This window comes from Nannospalax galili, unplaced genomic scaffold (assembly GCF_000622305.1).
Source record: "Nannospalax galili isolate Female #2095 unplaced genomic scaffold, S.galili_v1.0 scaffold31, whole genome shotgun sequence".
Classification (NCBI taxonomy): Eukaryota; Metazoa; Chordata; class Mammalia; order Rodentia; family Spalacidae; genus Nannospalax; species Nannospalax galili.
Genome location: NW_008332149.1, coordinates 117417 through 134950, shown reverse-complemented (window position 1 = coordinate 134950; position 17534 = coordinate 117417). Strand labels below are relative to the sequence as shown.

The 17534-nt window shown below is 51.7% G+C and overlaps 1 protein-coding gene across 3 annotated transcripts in view; it reads right to left on the bottom strand.

Moving 5' to 3' along the window:
• Positions 1 to 17534, bottom strand: part of Chst15 (carbohydrate sulfotransferase 15) — a 97059-nt gene that overhangs the window by 8798 nt on the left and 70727 nt on the right. For 2 of the 3 annotated variants that reach the window (XM_008827247.3, XM_029560714.1), the window contains 3 exons: positions 16807 to 16963; positions 10453 to 10600; positions 6102 to 8505 (listed from right to left, as the gene is read on the bottom strand). In XM_008827247.3, the coding sequence (XP_008825469.1) occupies positions 8315 to 8505; positions 10453 to 10600; positions 16807 to 16963 (496 nt within the window). In that variant the 3' untranslated portion in view covers positions 6102 to 8314. Of the gene's footprint in view, positions 1 to 6101; positions 8506 to 10452; positions 10601 to 16806; positions 16964 to 17534 lie in introns of those variants that run through there. The other variant, XR_607054.3, reaches the window with a different exon arrangement.

The following is a 17534-nucleotide window of genomic DNA, read 5'->3' as shown; positions in this document are numbered from 1 at the left end:
AGGAGTTCTAGGGGTTGGCCAGCCTGGAAGGATCCATTCCTCAGAGGTCAGCAAGCAAGCTCCCAAGAGGCCAAAGTACAATAGCATCTAACTAGCACAAGGGATGCCTCTGAGGTTGACCTGAAGGAAGCAGTCAAGGGCAGAGGCTCCCAGGAAAGGTTTGTGAGATCAAGAGGGTGGTGTACTCGCTAGATTTTGTCAACTTGACACAAGCTAGAGTCTCCTCTTTAACGAGGAATTTCCTCCATTCAACTGGCCATGTCTGTGGGGCATTTTCTTGATTGCTAATTGATGGAGGAGGGCCAAGTCCACTGTGGGCAGTGCCATCCCTGAACAGGCGGACCTGGGTTGTATAAGAACGGTAGGTGGGCAAGCCAGGGGCGGGGGGACACCAGGTCTCTGCTTCAGCCCCTGCCTTGGCCTCCCTCGATGATGGACTGTAACCTGTAAACCATGCAAACCCTTTCCTCCCCAAGTTGGTTCTGGTCAGTGTTTTAAATCACAGCAACAAAAGGCAATCTGGGACAGGTGGTGAAGGGAGGGCAGGGATCAGCCTGTGAGAGACCAAGGTCTGGGTGGAGCTCAGCCAAGAAGCTGAGGTAGGCTCTGAGGGGGAGGGTCTGAAGGTCCTGGGGTGAGGTGGAGCTCAAGAGCTTGATCCTGTCATTCAGGCTAGAGTCCACTCCTAACCCCAGAGGGTGTACCTCCCTGGGCTCTGAGCTGGGGCTGGGAGAGTTACCAGCAAGAGAAGCTTCGAGGTCAAGGACTGGATATGACCAGCTGTGATGAGGTCTTTGGAGGAGGAAAGCTGTAGCCTGGGGTAGGGGCCCACCACTGCAGGCTTGGAAAGAGGAAACAGAGGAAAAGCACCGCCCCCATGCCCCCTCTGAGGCTGCTGGAGGACCAGCAAGAAGTTAGTGAGTTTCAGGAGGAAGAAGCTGTCAGCCAGGCATGTGGGGCTTAGAGGTTAGGCCTGGAATGACATCTGCAGATGGGTACCTGCCACCCAACAGGCTGTACTGTGTTAAGCGAATTGTCACTCGCCCCAGAAGGAATCCTTTTCTTCACATAAGCAAATTTTCAACCAAGAAATTGTACTGCATTATTGTATTTTGAATCCCAACAGTGACTATTGGAGATCAATCCTCTTAAATTAGTACTGAAAGGCTTCCATTTTGCTGCTGGGACCCATGAAGTCTGGCAGTTACCATTCCATCTTTTAGAGCAAATAGATACAGGATGCCTCCTGAGGTGGATGAGGGGCCACAGGCTCCCAAGATCTAAAACATGGCTAAGGGTTAGAGAATGGAGACTCGAGAGTGGGAGCCCAGGGCCTTGGGGTGCCTAAGCATCCAGAGAAGCCATCCCCAGAGGTTCCATCCAGGTCCTCAGGCTTCATCTGGGGGCTGGGGTGGGACAGCAAGGAGATGAGAAACCACAGAAGCTGAGAAGGGGGTTGGAGCCTAACCTTAAAGGTGTCACTGTCCCATCGCCTCCCCTCACGCTGCCTCCGCTTTGGGTAAATTTCTGATCAATATCTGCCCTGCGAGCCAGGTCCCAGCTCCATGTGGTGGGGGCCAGTTCTGCCCTTCCTCCAATATTGGGCACACATGAAGGACCAAAATATCAATGAATAAGTGAATGAGCCACTGACTAACTGTGCCCCGGTGCCTGGCCCAGTGCCTTGTGCAAAGTGGATGTTCAGAAAATATTTACTGAGAAAATAAAGCGTTAGTTCTTGGGACAAGTTCTAGCAAGGGTGTGTACCTCGGTGCCACCCAGGCAGGGCTGAGGCCAGAGGGTGGGGCTGTCCACTTCAGGCTGTGACTCAGGACTCAGGTCTCGAGGGACACCTCAACACAAGCCAGCCTCCAATAGCCTGTCTGTGTGTGAGGCTCAGCCCTTGGTCCGGCCAGCCCGGGGCATGGAAGGTAGGGGCACAATCTGTCAGTCAGGACTGCACGGCAGGCCTTCGGATGGAGCGGCTGCACTTAGTGTCCTTTGCTTCCCAGTGAGGATGTCTGTCACCACCCGGATGCCAGCCCAGGCGACCCCAGAAGCAGCTGCTCGTCCTTGAGGGCATCTAAAACGTGAAAGGAAAGGGAGCGCTGACCCTCTCAGTGCAGACAGCCCTCTGAGGATGGAGAGCCACGGTGCCAAGGAGAGCACCTTGAAGTGAAAAAGAAGAGTTTGAGTTGCACTGTGCAACTCCTTTCCGAACACCTGACTATGCAGTCTCAGATGTGTGTGCAGCCTGTCTGACAATCGTTCATGAGTACCACAGACCTGTGGTATACCCACAGTTACAGGATGGATTTACTGGGGCACCAGCCTCCAGATTCAGGGCTCCTCCTCTTCCATGCTGTCCTCCTGGGGGAGTGGAATTTGAGGGTATAATGGTTGACTCCTTTTTGGTAGAGAATAAAGTCAGGAGAGGTAGCATCTCCCCACCTCCATTCTCAAAACTCCAGCCTTTCTCTGTCTAGCCAGGAAGGGATTCTTCCAGACCCACTGAGCTGAGTCTCCACTATCATCTCACGGTGTTGCCTCGGGTAAGTCACAGGTGTCAAGGGGCCGTGTTTCAGCTCCAACTGAGACCCACTTGCTTCTAGATCTGACCAGGGCCTGACTCTTCCTGGAGCCTTTCAGAATACAAACAGTTGGGTGTGCACTCCAGAAAGTCCCTGGGTCCCCAGTAACCTTGGCATTCACTAAGGAGCCCAGAAGGAGCCTACCTTCCCTGACTACTGTCCCAGCAAGTGGCTGTTAACAGTGGAAGAGCAGATCCCTTTCACATCCTGTGCCCCAATCAGAGCTGTCCTTACACATGCAGCCCAGCACCCAGTGGATTCCTCTCCCTGCTTTTCGACAGGGGCATGTCTGGCCCTGCAGACCCTGCGTAGGCCTTGCACACTTGCAAGTGGCAATTAAGGGGCACTGCTGCTCCTCCCCAGCCCTGCTTGCCAGCCACCTGGCCATCCCCCACCATGCCCCCGTGTTCACTCCCTACCATGCAGGCTTCCTCTGGGACAGCAACCTGCAGCTCCAAGGACTCCAGCACTGTCCAAAGGCCTCCATCCCTTTGCCTGAGCTTATGCTTAATAGCACAGGAAGAGAGAGAAGAGGAGCAAGCCTAGTGGCTGGGGTGGGAAGGCCAGGGCTGCAGCCCACACCATGGGAACAGGCAGAGATCATGATGGCAAGGTCAGTGTGAGCCATGATGCAGATGGATGCCAGTGGGGCTGAAGGTCAGCCCTGCAGAGGCTGGGGCCAGTGTGGTTTTGAACTTGAAGCTCTCTCAGGAAACAGAAATAATCCTGACTGTTGTTGCAACTTTTACAAGCTGTCCCCCTTTGAAACACGATGAACTCAAAAAGAGCGAAACTTCAGAAGCTCAAAACTGCCCAGGTGGCTGCAATGGGGCTCCTGGACCGACGGCAGCTTCACAAACACTACAAAGCAAACAAAATCTTGAGACTCAAAAGACACTTCTCTAAGTACCGAGTAATAGTCTGATCTAGGCTACACAGGGGACTTGGTGAGGTGACTTTCTTGGGAAACACACATGCGCGCACACACCCAACACACCCCAGAGGGCTTGTAATTGGAACTCCTGTCCCTCTTATCCCATCACAGAATAGGAAGGCACTGTCTCAGAGCCTCTGCTGAGTCCCTACTCACTCAGCCCTGTTAGGGCCCCACAGAGAACACAAGGGACCAGCCACTGGACACCCACTGTACCATCTTTGCCCAGTCAGCTCCCAGTGCCCCTCTCCTGTGAACAATGGCCTCTGAAGATGTCCATAGTTGGGCCCCAGAACTTGCAGATCAATCCCTTAACATGGCAAGACTTGGCGGGTGAGATCTTGAGATGGGGGTAACCTTAGATTATCACATGTAACCCCAAGAGTCCTTACCAGAAACTGGGTGACCTGTGTGTTCAGGGAAGCAGGAAAAACAGAGGCTCTAGAAAGAAACCACAATCCAAAGCACCTGGAAGCCTCTCAAAGCTGGGAAGGGACTGGCCATGGCTTACCCTGTAGTCCTAGAAGAGGACACAGCCCCGCTTGTAGCCTGCATCAGCCCAGGGAGGCTGGTGTAGGAGTGCTGCCCTCCAGGAAGGAAATGAGAAACTTACCTTGTTGTAAGTCACTAAGGTCACCTTGGTGGTCAAGGGGAAGGAAGGAGCTGGGGCCATGGAGTCAAGATCAGCCTGAATTCACCACAAGGATGAGTGCTGGTAAGGCTGGAGGTCAGCCTTCCAAAGACCTAGGCTAAGGAGGTTACGGGTCAAAGCACTCTTTGGGATTGAAGTCATTTGTTGCTGCAATGGGTAGAAAACTCACCCAACTCCATGATGCAGGCCCTATCCCACCCCATTCCTTCTCTAAGGCCCTGAAGGGGAACTGGCCCACAAGTTCTAGGAAAACCCAAAGTCTCAAAGCTAAGTTTTCCTGTGAGTCTCCACAAGTGATCTGTCTCAACCACAGGGGTCAAGGTTGCCTGCAGGGTGTGATTCCTGCAACAACAGAGAAACACCAGCCTGCACAGTACCGCCTGGCAATGGTGCCACATGGCAGCAAGGTTGGGAAAAGCTCCAGGGAGAGGGAGCTGTGGCAGGAGTCCTCAGAGATGTGCCCTGGCCTGGCCTGCTCCCCAGGTCTCCCCACCCTCCTCCTCCTCCAGGGAGGAGCGTCCTGACTGAGTGAAGCCAGTCCCAAGCTGTGCTGAGCCCATGGGATTCTTTCCCGTGATCTCCATGCCAAACATACCACAGTGGGCTGCAGTGCTGGGGAGACATGCTGTCTCAGAGGCGCCTTCACAGAGCTATGGGACCAACCCAGGGGCCATGTTATGTCCAGGATGGCCCAGGTTCTCAGAGCCTCAAGTCTGAGACAAGTCCTCTGTGTGGACTGAACTGTTTCCTCCACAATGCATGTGCTGAAGTTCCAATTCCTGGTGCCTCCGAACGTGACTGTATTTGGAGACAAATCCTCTAAAGAGGTGATGAAGTTAAAATGAGACCCTTAGGGTCTCACTGGTGTCCCTCTGAAAAGAGGGAAAAGTATTGGGGACCTGCACCGAGGGCACGCCATGTGAAGAGGTAAGAAACCCGCCACCAGAAAGCCACAGAAAGAGGTTCTAGGAGAAACCAGTCTGCCAGCACCCTGAGCTCCGACCTCCACCTCAGAACCAAGAAAGCAAATAAACGTGGGCTGTGTGGTTTGAATGTGAAATGCCCAACTCACCCCCGTAGTCTCCTGTGCTTGAACTCTTGGTCCCCAGGTGGTGGTGCCGTTTGAGAAAGTTGTGGCGTCTTTAGGAGGTAGAGCCTCATTGGAGGAAGTGGATCACTGAAGGTGGGTCTTAAGGCTTTAGAGTTTGGACCCACTTCCCGTTTTCCTTCTGCTTCCTTAATGTGGACATAATGTGAGGAGCCAGCCACCCTCTCCTGCCACCATAGCCTTCCTGGCTGCCAACATGTCTCCCCCACCATGAGGAACTCTGTCTTCCCCCACCAAAATGGACTCTATCCCTCTGGAACTGTAGCCAAAATAAACCATGTCTCCCTTAGCTGCTTTTGTCAGGGTATTTTGTCACAGAAACAGAAAACTAGCCAAGACACCATGTAAGCTGCCCTCTCTGAGGTACTCTGTTATGATGGCTGGCACTGGCTGCTACACCCTCCTCTCCTTCCTCAGGTTCACCTCCCCTCACCAAGTCCCAGCAGGCTCTACTGCCTAGTGATGAGATGGACCGAGAGGCACCAGGTGTCTCAAACTCACATCCCTGAGGCCCGGGGTCACTTAATCTTAAATTCCTGTGTCTGAAGACAATGCTAGGCCCACTATAAGCTGGACTGGACCTCCTACCCCAACCCTCAGCCACAGCAGGACTCCACAGGGAGTCCCCAGACACAGGTGCAACCCTGGAGTTTTCTTCTGCTGTGAAGATTGAAGCCCATCTCTCTGTGGTGAGACTGTGCACTTAGTGAGAACTGAGGTAACATAGGCAAGTCACAGAACTTCTTTCCCTGGGAGTCCTCCGCACACCCGGGACACCATGGAAGGAAATGGTCAGCAGATGGAGGGCCTACACTCTGTAGGTACCAGTTTTGTGGGTCTGTCTTTAATTATGTTAAATATTAATAAATGTACAGCATCAATGTGACTCATGTATCACACTTTACACAACTAAGGGAGTTGGAGTTTAATACAACCCGGCAGGCAGCTTTGGGGGATACAAAGTGTCTTCAGTACTAGGTCTGTGTTTCGCTTTGGCGTGGAGTGACAGGTTTGACAGCCACCACCCAAAATGCTACCTGTGCTGTCAACAAGGAAGAACTTCAACTGAGCAAAAGCGATGCTGGTGACCTCTGGAGTGAGGCCGCTAGAAAGAAAACTGGGTCTCTGGATGGCCCTGGGTGGCACAAAGGTGGGGGGCTGTGTATATAAAAAGATTGGTGATGAACCAAATAATATTGGAAATAATACCTTCAGTAATACTTCTGTAAGAAGCAGAATTATGAGACACGTTACTCACATGCATAGGAAAAAATCTGTGATCATGGTTGGTGTAGAGTAGCAAAATAGGTACTGAAAATAACAGGCGTACTGGCTGAGAAATTAATCCATAAAGGCATCATGTCTCAAGTGCAGGGCGAAGCCTTGTCACAAGAGAGCTGAGGGGAACCCACTCAGGAAAAGCACCTACACACATGTGAACACATATTCTGTATTCCAAATAAATACACACACACACACACACACACACACACACACACACACACACACACACACTGAAGTGATTTCTCCCCAAAGCATTCTTGTGTTCAGGCCAGATATTCCCTGCTGTGCCAAGTGCTGGTTGTGAGGACGGGGTGGGGGGAACTGTCCCTGCACTTGGACTTCAGGACACACAGCCCCTTTAGTAGCAGAAGCAGCCCAGGCTGTACCAGGGCCCAGATCTCTCCAAACCTTCCAAGGGGCTGAGTGTCTCATATCTGACGGCAGAGTGGGCAGCAGCAGATCTTGCATAGCCTAGTCATTGCACATCCTCATGCCACCGAAGCCCAGTTTGTCTCACACATGCAAGTGACAGTTGGGTACGTAGTGTGTGCACTTTCTGACACTGGTTGACCAGCCTGACCTGAGAACACAGGCTCACAGGGAGCATCCTTCAGCCCCATGGGCTTAAGCGGTCTCTCTGGTCTTTCCCAGGACCTTCCAAGAAATGACAAGACCTTCAGCTCATCCACTACAAACCAAGCTGCTCAAAAGCTTGGACAGCTCCACAAAGAACACAACTCCTAGCAATCTCCTTTCTAAGTCATCACATACCACAGACAGCCCAAACTGAGTCTGTGAGTTGTGTTTCTATATGGGCATAGAAGTTTGGCCATACGTGATGGAGAATGTGAAGAAAAGAGTATTCAAACAAGAAGGCAGAGCCAAAATAACAATTTAGGCATCCTCGAGTTCTCCGGTGACCCTAAAGGCTTGATGGAGGCTCCACTTACTTTTTTTCCAAGTGTTCAATTCCTTGAGGCTGCTCTATTCTGGCATTAACAGCAAAAAATTCCTTTCCAATTAATTATAAACTGAATTTCTTCATGTCTGAAGAGGCAGAAAAGAGAGCTAGGGCCAGTCAAAGGCAGGAAGCAGTCTGTTTCAAATGTGTTCCTTTTCTGTTAAACATAAATAAAGTCACCAGGGGCGGAACAGGAGGTCAGAGATGGATGTGCTGCCAAAAGCCAAGTTCTTCTTCTCTTGCACACGCTGAAACGAACAGAGCTTATTTCTGATGTCATATGTTGTTGAAGAGTTGACTTGGGAACAAGAATAAAAATGAATGAGGCTTGATCCTCTAAGAGGCTCTGTTCTCTGCCCAGATGAGATTAGGAATCTATGCAAAGTGTGCTGGAAAATAACATGTGGTGTGGTTCTGGTGAGCCCGGGGCATGACCTCTAGTGAGCTTGGGCTTATTCAGACTCCAGAGTTCTCCAACCCCATACCCAAGTAGATACTCCAGGAGGCAGGAGGACAGGGCTGGGCACTCTGGGAACAGGCAGAATTCTGGCCCTGGAGCACTTTCCAAGGACTCCAATGGAGGAGCTCAGCCAGGGTCAGGTACAGAGCTGCTGAACACTGCAAGAGAAACTCCTAAATGGTTCCAATTAACAGGTGTCTCAGGAGGAGAAGACAGGGGTCCTGGGGATTTTCTTCACGCTGTCAGTGTTTCTCCACCAAGAGCCTTTTAAGTCATGGTAATGAGAAGTCAGTGGGCCAGGTGCCTGCAGAGGTATCTCTGCTCTCATGGTGTCTTCCAGGCAAAAGCTTCATCATCCAGCACCTGAGCCAGCCTGGTATTAAAAGGTCCATAGAAGTCCTGCAGAATCTTCTGGGTGACTGGCCACATGGGCCCCAGACTGCGATCCTCGGGGCGCCGTGTGTTGGATGCGGGACTCTTTGTCATCAAAGCTTCTTGTTTCTCACTTAGAGGCCCTGGAATGAGAGGAAAATGATCATGTAAGACTGCGGGCGTGGTAGGAGGTAAAGGGGACTTTCCAAGAGTTCCCAGCTATGCTTTGTGCTGAGACAGGACTTCCCTTTAAGAAGAAATGTGTTGGGGATTCAAGTCTGGTTGGATTCACTTGGAGGAGTCAAGGAACGTAGATGCATGTGAAATTGGAAAGAAATGCTGAAGCCCAGTCTCATGGCTGCTCTCAGGGGCAAGCACTGTGGGGGCCCTCACCTTGGGCCTCCTCAGGAGTTCAGCTACCCTGTCCTACAAGGCAACTACATACAGGGCCTTAGGGGTTTGTTTTTCTTTTCCTTCAAGCAGCTACCTGGTGTTCTGACATCACCATTTCCACTTTGAGTTCCTGAGTGGTGCAAAGGGCCCCAGCCTGGGTGAATCCCAGGGTACTCTATCTGCGTCTTGTTGAGACGGAGCCATGAGCTAGAGACCCCAGTGACTGCACCTCAGCTTACAGCAATTACATCGGAAAAGAGAAGCCCCAGGGCAGGGGCTGCAGCTGAGGCTGCACTTCCCAATCTTCTGAACGACCCACCAGCTGCTCCCTGGCTTAACCCATCTCTGGACCCCAGGCTTTCAGGACCTGGCCAAAGTCATTAGTCCTACAGTGATGCAAAACAGAAAAACAGCCTTATGGACCTGTCCCTCTTAAGAACAAAAGGCAACCTCAATGCAACAGAGTCTACAGGTGACCAAGTCAAAGAAAAATGCTTGCAGTCTCAGGTGGGAAAGAGTCCCCACACTCCAGCCCATTACTGGCTCTCCAAAACAAAAAGAAAATTAACTGGGTAAAGGTCCTGGGTCCCAAAGGTGAACAGATACAGTTCAAGAAATGTTCAATTAACAAAATTCCGATCATTAGACAGGACTGTAGTAGTGTCCTGTGAGGAAAAGTGGCTTGTTTGACCTTTGTAACCGCTATAGCTGTCCTCGAGTGACTGTCTCACCTCTGCCAGCGAGCAGCATGGCTCCAGGCTTGGAGCTGGGATTCTCAGGCTGAAGGCAGGTTGTCTCTCCCCAGAGCCCCAGCCAGCAGCCAAAATCCAGCCATGAGGCTCTGACTTCAGGAATTTCCCCAGCAGCATCTGACATGAGGTAATGGCCAGTCCCCTCCTCAATACCCACATCCCTGTAGGACTGTCCCAGCCACCCACCATGACCTTCAGCTGCTTCAAAACTCTAACCATAGTCCTTTTCCTTCCATAAAGCTTCGAAATCCTTCAGCTGTTAGGGTCCTTAGTCATCACAGTAGGCCTGCTGTGACAGGACCTACCTTCCCCCACAGCAGGCTACCAGTCACTCAGTGAGTTGAGCTGGGGCCTCCTCTCCCACTACTAGGCTAAAGGACCCCAGAGGAGCCCCTCCTCCTCCTCAGAGCACCCCTCACCAACCCCTACACAATGCCCCATGTGCAGCTGACAGGAGATATACAGGAGCTAATGTGGCCTCCCTTCAGGAGTTCCTGAGCCTCACACAGCCCATCTCTGCCCAGTTTACACTTGATCTAGAGATAGAGAGCTTCTACAAATCCCACATACCATGTGACTAGGGAGATGGCTCAGTGGGTAAAGTGCTTGCTGGGCAAGCATGAGGACCTGAGCTTGGATCCCTGGGACTCACTTTAAAAAGCTGGGTGTGGTACTGTGTGCTTATAATTCCAGCACTGGGAAGATGGAGACAGGCAGATTCTGCGACTCCCTGGCCAATCATTCTAGCCCAAATAGTAAGTTCCAGGTTCAATGAGAAACCCTTTCTCAAAAAATAATATGAAGATTGATTAAGTAAGACACTCAATGTTAACCTCCAGCTTTTGCAGGCACATGTGCATGTGTGCACGTGCACACGCGCGCACACACACACACACACACACACACACACACACACACACAAAGAGCATGACACATGACACATACCCAGGTTCAGGAACTGGAAGACCCTGTGCATGGTGGACTTGACATTGGATGCATGGTCTTCTAGACGCAGAATGAGGAACTGCTCCTTACTAAAAACAGTGAGCCAATCCAGAAGGTACACAGCATACAGCCCAACCTGGAGCCTCACCTAGATGAAGGAGAAGGGTGTTACTGAGGGAGACACTTCCACAACCCAGGGAGGCACTTCTCCAAAAGGATTCCAAACATTCCACCATAGAGCAATGCAGAGCCATCTCAGCAAACAATAATCTTCTCAAGTCACATTTTAACAAATCCATTCTTAGGACTTCACAAGCTCTGTGCCACATAAGCAAAGAATCCCTACACTTAGGGCTGCATGTAATCCTCACAACAGCCCCCTGGGTGGCTCTGCCTCTAAGCCACAGGTAAGGGCTGAAGAAGTCAAGGACACACACATTCTTTGCAAGACATGGCTGTCTCCCAGCTGTTAGTCACAACAATCAATCTGGAACACCGCAAAGACACCCCAGATGCCACAGAACACCCACGGCCATGGAAGTGTGTGAACAACAGCAGGATGTAAGCACCTGAGACAGAACCAGTGGGGTCGGCCCTTTCTCCTTCCCACCTACTCATCCCGAGAGCCTTCTTTCCCTTCTCTTGTGTCAAACTGAAAACCGGGGCGTGGAGAACTATGAAGGCGACCGCCAAGCCCCTGGAACGCACCGGCCAACAGGCACAGTTTGATTTGCCTGAGGCTTTAGCCCTAGTAAGAACCCTGGTCATTAATACTTGGGGTGGCTGTACGCCACAGTGTGTGTGTGTGTGTGTGTGTGTGTGTGTGTGTGTGTGTGTGTGTGTGATGTAGTCACGTGTCTATCATGGCTGAGAGGTGCTGGCACCAGGTTAACTCTGAGGGGAGAAGGGAACTGGGGGCTCTGCCTCGTGCCCATCTTCCCTTGGTTTCTGTGAATCTTCCCTGTTCCCTGTCACCAGTCATGGGCATAGTCACAGCAGCCTTCGGTGTGTCTTATGAAGCTTCCTCTAACAATGAACTTGAGGATGGTTGGTGACTTTCCCCTCGAACTCACAGCCGACTTCAAAAGTGGGAACATTAGGGAAGTCTCTCTCACCATCTCCCATCTCCCTTTGCCCCCCACCCCCATCCTCAACACCTACCAGACACTCAGAACTCCTGGCTGGAATTGTCATCTCTCGTCTCTGTACTCCTGTCCCTCCACTTACCACCAGCATGAGTCTTGCAAAGCAATGAGCTGGCCACAGGTGGGCTGGCTCAGAGCCCTGGGATCCACAAGGAAAGTCCTGGAGCTGCCTGAACTTCTAGCTCATTCTTGCCCCACAGATTCTCTCAGCCCAGGGTCCTCCACAGGGCCCTCATTTCTTGAGGCAGACACCCTTCCATCATTCTTCCTGTCTAACTTGACTTGAGCTTCATGGGAACAGGGACTGGGGCTTTGCCCTCGATCCACCATGCACAAAGCCTTGTGCCAGTGCTCAGTGTGGCTCTGGTGGAATTGCAGAGCGCATTAACCAACACGATGCGACATTTGACAGAACACGTGCAGGCGCTAACCAGCTCTGTCTCTCACTGTTCTTCATTATTTCTCTAATGGCACAGGAAGACGGAAAGGAAGAGAAACAAAGGGATGTACCAACTGTCTCCAGTCCATCCGCTGTCCCTTCTCACGTCGGTTCTACCTCAAACATGACAAGTTCCTCAAACTGGGAGGAAGCTACAGAGAACATGAGTGTGTGCCAGTCTCAACAACACGTATCCACATAGCCTGCAACACAGAACGGGGGTGAGCATGTCACGCTAAGTTGGGGCCTCATGGGCTTTTCCCATCTCACTCTGGCCAGCTCACAGGCTACCTTGCCTCACAAGGTTCCTCTCCTGAGAACTTTCCAGAAGGAAAGGAGATGGTGACAGTGGCAGGACACTGTAACCTGTCCCTGCAGCTGCCCTGGTGACAGAACATCCTCTGAACCTATCTTGATTAGAGCCTACTGTCGCCCCTGGGACAGAGACCTGCAGAATCCTGACTGTAGTGGGCCCTCTGCAGGAGCAGGGCTGGTCCAGGGAGGAGAACATGGGCTCCCCAGATGTGCACTAGCTCCCAGGTGAGAGCATCCCACCCACTGGCTCCACAGCCCCATTACTCAACTCCTCCCAAAAGAGCCAGGAAGAACTCTGGGCCCCTGCTCCTGTGCTCACAGCATGCCACTGCAATTGGGAACCACGAAGACACCCTCAAGACAGCCCTACACAGAGCCCCGTTTTCCTCACCTTTGTCCAGTACATTCAAAATAGAATGAAAAACAAAAGAGAACCCACGTAGAGAGGATATTTAGGGCAAGGTCCCAATACATTTAAAATTAGAAAACTCCAAAGCTGAGGGAAGTCTGTGAGGTTACAGATGCCACCTGACTCACTGACAGAGAACCAGAGGCCAGGAGAGCTGGAGTCTCTCTCTGCCTGGGGTCAACAGCTGACAAAGTCAAGTTGTGAGATCAGGTGCCTCATGCATGTGAGTCTTATTCCACCACAGAGAAGCCCTAATGAAGACTGAGCACCTCAGAGCTCCATAGAGCATGTCAGAAAGTCCCAGGAAGTACCTCAGGGGAGCCTGGGGAGCACCTCAGGGGGCTATGGGGCAGCTCGGGACCACCTTGGGGGAGACTGGGGAGCATCCCAGAGGGCCAGGGAGCACTTTAGGAGACCCCCCCCGAAGGAGCACTTCAGGCGGGCCCAGGGAGCACTTTGGGACAGTCTGGGGAGCACTAGGGGCCTCCTCATGGGAATATCCAAGAACACCTCAGGTAGGCCTGGGAAGCAAGTCAGGGGAGACTAGGGAGCACCTCAAGAGGGGACCAAGGAACACTTCAGGGGATTCCAGGAAATACCCCCAGGAGGCCCCAAGGAACAACTTCAGGGAGAGCCTAGGGAGCACCTCAGGGAGAGCCCAGAGAGCACCTCAGGGGAGTGTGGGGAACGCTAGGGACCACTTAATGGGAACAGTGTTGAACTGAACCTAGTCAGAGGCTGAAGTTCATTTCAGGCAGGTACCACTCCAATCCTCACTGTTCCCCACTAGGGATTTCGGGTGGCACTCCTCACCAGCCTCCCGACTCTTTCCCAAACTCCCACTCAGTCATTCATCTATTCGCTCATTCAGCAAATAATCTGAGTGCACACCGTGTGCAGGTAGCCTTGCTAGGCACTACAGACGGGATGCCACAGAGCAGACAGGGTCCTGACTGCACAGTGCCTGCCATGTGGTGGAAACACAGATAAATTGACAAAAACCAGACATCTGTCAACACAGAGCCCAGTGGTTCCCAGACCTGTGCACTCACACACTCATGGCAGACTGGTGTCCGCACCTGCACCCTCCTGCACTATCTGCTTCATGACAAGTAGGAAGGGCAGAGAGCTTGCATTTCTTACCAGCTCTCAGGGGTCTTACCTTGTGAGCCCTGCTCAGAGACTTAAAGAGGAACGGTGTGGATGTGACACAGTGATGGGGAAGGAAGGACTGTGGAGAGGGGAGGAGGCCCTCAGGCAGTCAAGCAGAAAGCAGCGAAGCCCTAAGAGGGTACATACGGCCAGCTGTGGTGGGCACACCTGCAATCCCAGATTGGGGAGACTGAGCTATGACTCCCATGCAGCCCCCAGTAGCTCTGCTGGGTCAGCAGCAAAAGGGAACTTTCTTCTCATCGCAGAAGTAAAAAACCACCTCCAAAAAGAGGGTCCCCACAATCCCTGACATGTTTCGTCTTCTGGGCAGAGTACCTCCAAAGCCTGAAGGAAAGGTTAAAGGGCAGCTGGCTGGGCTTCAGGAGCCCTGTCCATTGCCGTGCCCCGAGAGCTCCCCCTTGAACAGGTCCCAGGCTATGGTGCTGTCATCTCGGGCAAGTCACAAATGGAACTTAGAGCCCATGCTTCCCGCTGGTTCAGAACTGCTTTTAAGAACAAGGAACAGAGGATGGGAACAACTTGAGTTTCAAAAGCAACCAGACCCAGACACCTGTTATTAGCTGCTGGTGAGACCAGACCTTCAGTGAGCCTCATGTCCCCTTCTGTAAAATGGAGAGACTTCAGGGGTCTGTGAGGACCGGAATTCTATAAAAGGTGTCCAGTTAGCAACAAACAAGAGCTAGTCACTTCCTGTCCTTAATGGCTGTACAAACTTCTTATCATGGTATCTCCAGTACCCCCAGAGGTGGAAAGAATCATGTGGCAGCCCATGTTCACAGGGGAGTGTAGACCGGAAGAGGAGCGGAAGCAGAACAGGGCCGGCCCTCCCTTTTCTGTGGGAGGAAGTGGTTGCGGAAACTCTGTCTCCAAAAAACCTATTTAGAGACAGCCAGAAGTGCATCTCGCTCTCTTGGCCCAGGCACTGCCCTTCCTATGACAAGCTCCTCGGGGTATAGGAATGACCACCACATACAGATCTGCTTATATCAGACACCCTTCTACAGGGAGCAACTCAATGCACAGCTATGAGACTGCACTATCCCTGCGTCAGGAGTCCCACAGCCCTGTCTCTACCCAAGACACCTAGCCCCCTTCGGCTGATATGAGCCCATATTTGTCCCTCCCTCTCTGGAGTCTTTCTTAGGAAATCTGAAGAGAGAACTCAGTGGTGACTGCTTAGGGGAGCGTGTTCCAGCCCCTTCCAGAAACCACACTAGCCAGACATTTCACCTCTCACTGTTGGTCTGTGGGCAGTGGCGTGGCCGGCCCTGCCTCCCTCTGTCCCTGTCTTCCCATCTATCTGCGAGCCTTCTGTTGAAGAGTCCCACACCATCACAAACCATAAGGCCCAGGAATGGGAGGCACACTGAGGGAAGGCATCCTGGCTCCAGGCACACATGAAGTCTCTCCCTACTCACACCTGCCTTCGCTTCTCTTGCACTCCAGAGCCCGCCACAGGGCCAGGGCACAGCAGCAATGAATAGACTGCTGGAGACACGCTGGGGCCTGCAGACAGCTGGGTGTATGGGTTCAATGCCTAGATTGTGGGCCTCATATCCCCCATTAGTGACTGTGGCTGACTGCAGAAGGCAGCCTGTCCCAGCCTCAGTATCCCCAACTGCAAACTATAAGCCCTGGCCATGGGAGGCCTGTATCACAAGGCACAGCCCCAGGCTGGTGTGTAGCCTCCACTAACTGAGCCCTTCACTTTCCAGCCCCACAGTGGCACTTTCAGTCTTACGGGTGGGCTCCACTTGGTGTGCCAGGGCCCAGTACCATACATTCATGAATGCAGCCACATGAGAAAGAACCACCAATCTCTAATTCTTGCAACAGTCTGGCAGTTTTATGGTGAAGCAGTTGAATTTCAAAGACGCTAAGACACCTGTGCAGAGCTACCCAATCAGGAAACAGCAGAGCCGGGGGAGTGAACCCACACTGCCTGCTTCCAAAGCCCATGCCTGCCTATCTGAAAATGTAGTTATCAGATCAGAGTTGATCTTCCTTACCAAACTACAAGGTCTGTAGGAAGGCAGGCCAGAGTCCTGCCTGCTGGCTCTATGTCCTGACTTTAGATAAGATGGCCTGAGTGGCCAGGCAAAGGGATTGCAGTCTTGTCCCAGAGCTCCAGTGATCTAGGAGGCCTCCAAACCTCTGCAGCAGTCTGTGCATGCCTCACGTGTGACATCGTGGGGCAGGGGAGCAGCTTGGGCCTCGCCACAAAAGGCTCCCTGCTACAAAAGCCCCTCTGAAGAAACACTTAGACCCCGGGAGCCCAGAGTGCAGAAAGGACCTCAGCTAAAGGTGTTCAAACACTTCCAGCAACTGCTTTTGCATAAGGCTGAAACTTAGGATATATGCCTTAAGAGAAAACACAGAACAGAGAGAACCATTTGTAATGAAGGCCTTGTTGGGGCAGTCTAAGCCACTTGCATCTAATTCTGAAAACCAACAGAACACTCCACGCTACAGAGATGCTTTGCAGACATCCTGAGAGCTTGGGAGTCCTTCTGTCTACTGAGTCCAATTGCAGACTGTGCTTTCGGAGCCTCACTAAATGGCAGTTTCCTAAGTGTACCCTGGTTCTCTAATAGAAGGAGGAGATGCCTGGTGTAGGACGGCTGGGTATCATGATCAGCAAGGAAGGAAACAGGATGCTGGCTAGAAAGACCCATCTGTTTTTACAGCTCCCACAGACAGGAATATTTGTTTCCACATTAGCCACTGTTCAGAGGCGGCTCGGCATCATTTGCACATTAAAACACTTCTCTCCATGTCTCTGCACTAAAATCCCGCTCCACAATGCTCCCTGCACATAATAGCATCAAAGTGGTCTGCTCTGCTCGGCACAAGCTGGCTTGGTGAATACGCACCGGCATGGCGTTGTTCAGGGTGTTGTTGTAGACGCAGGCGCGGAGTGAATAATCCAGCATGCAATTTTCAAACAGCTGCAGAGCCTCCGTCACTTTTTCATGGAAGTCATCTGCAGATTTATTTGAACTTGCAAAGTAGAGATAGTCTGAGTACAACCTGTGAATAAAATAAATGAATAATTTTACCATCCAAAAATGTGAAATCACGCCATTTGAGTGACAATGGAAATCAGTGTGCGATGACATTATCTGGTTTAGCTAGTTCATTAAAACACACCCATTTCTCTTCTCCATCTTCCAGATGAGCCCCCTCCCTGTTTCCCTCTTGCTCCCACTCCTAACACACCATCCACCCATCCCACTCAGACACGTCTCCATCAGCCCCAAACAACCACCAGTGCTCGCTTTTGTGGGAGTGTTGTCTTTCTTTTTAAAAAAAACTGTTTTATTATTAGTGTGGGCACAAGTGTGGAGGTCAGAGGACAACTTGGTGGAGTCAGCTCTCTCCTTCCACCTTTATGTGGGTTCCAGAGATCAAACTCAGGTCTATCAGGCTTGCATGGCAAGCACTTTTACCTGCTGAGCCATCACATCACCCACTGCTTTTTTTTTTACACACATTTATTTATTGTCTATGTATTGGTACATGCATGTGGGCATGTGTGCATGCCACAGTGCACATGTGGCGGTCAGAGGACAACTTGAAGTACTGGTTCTCTCTTTCTACC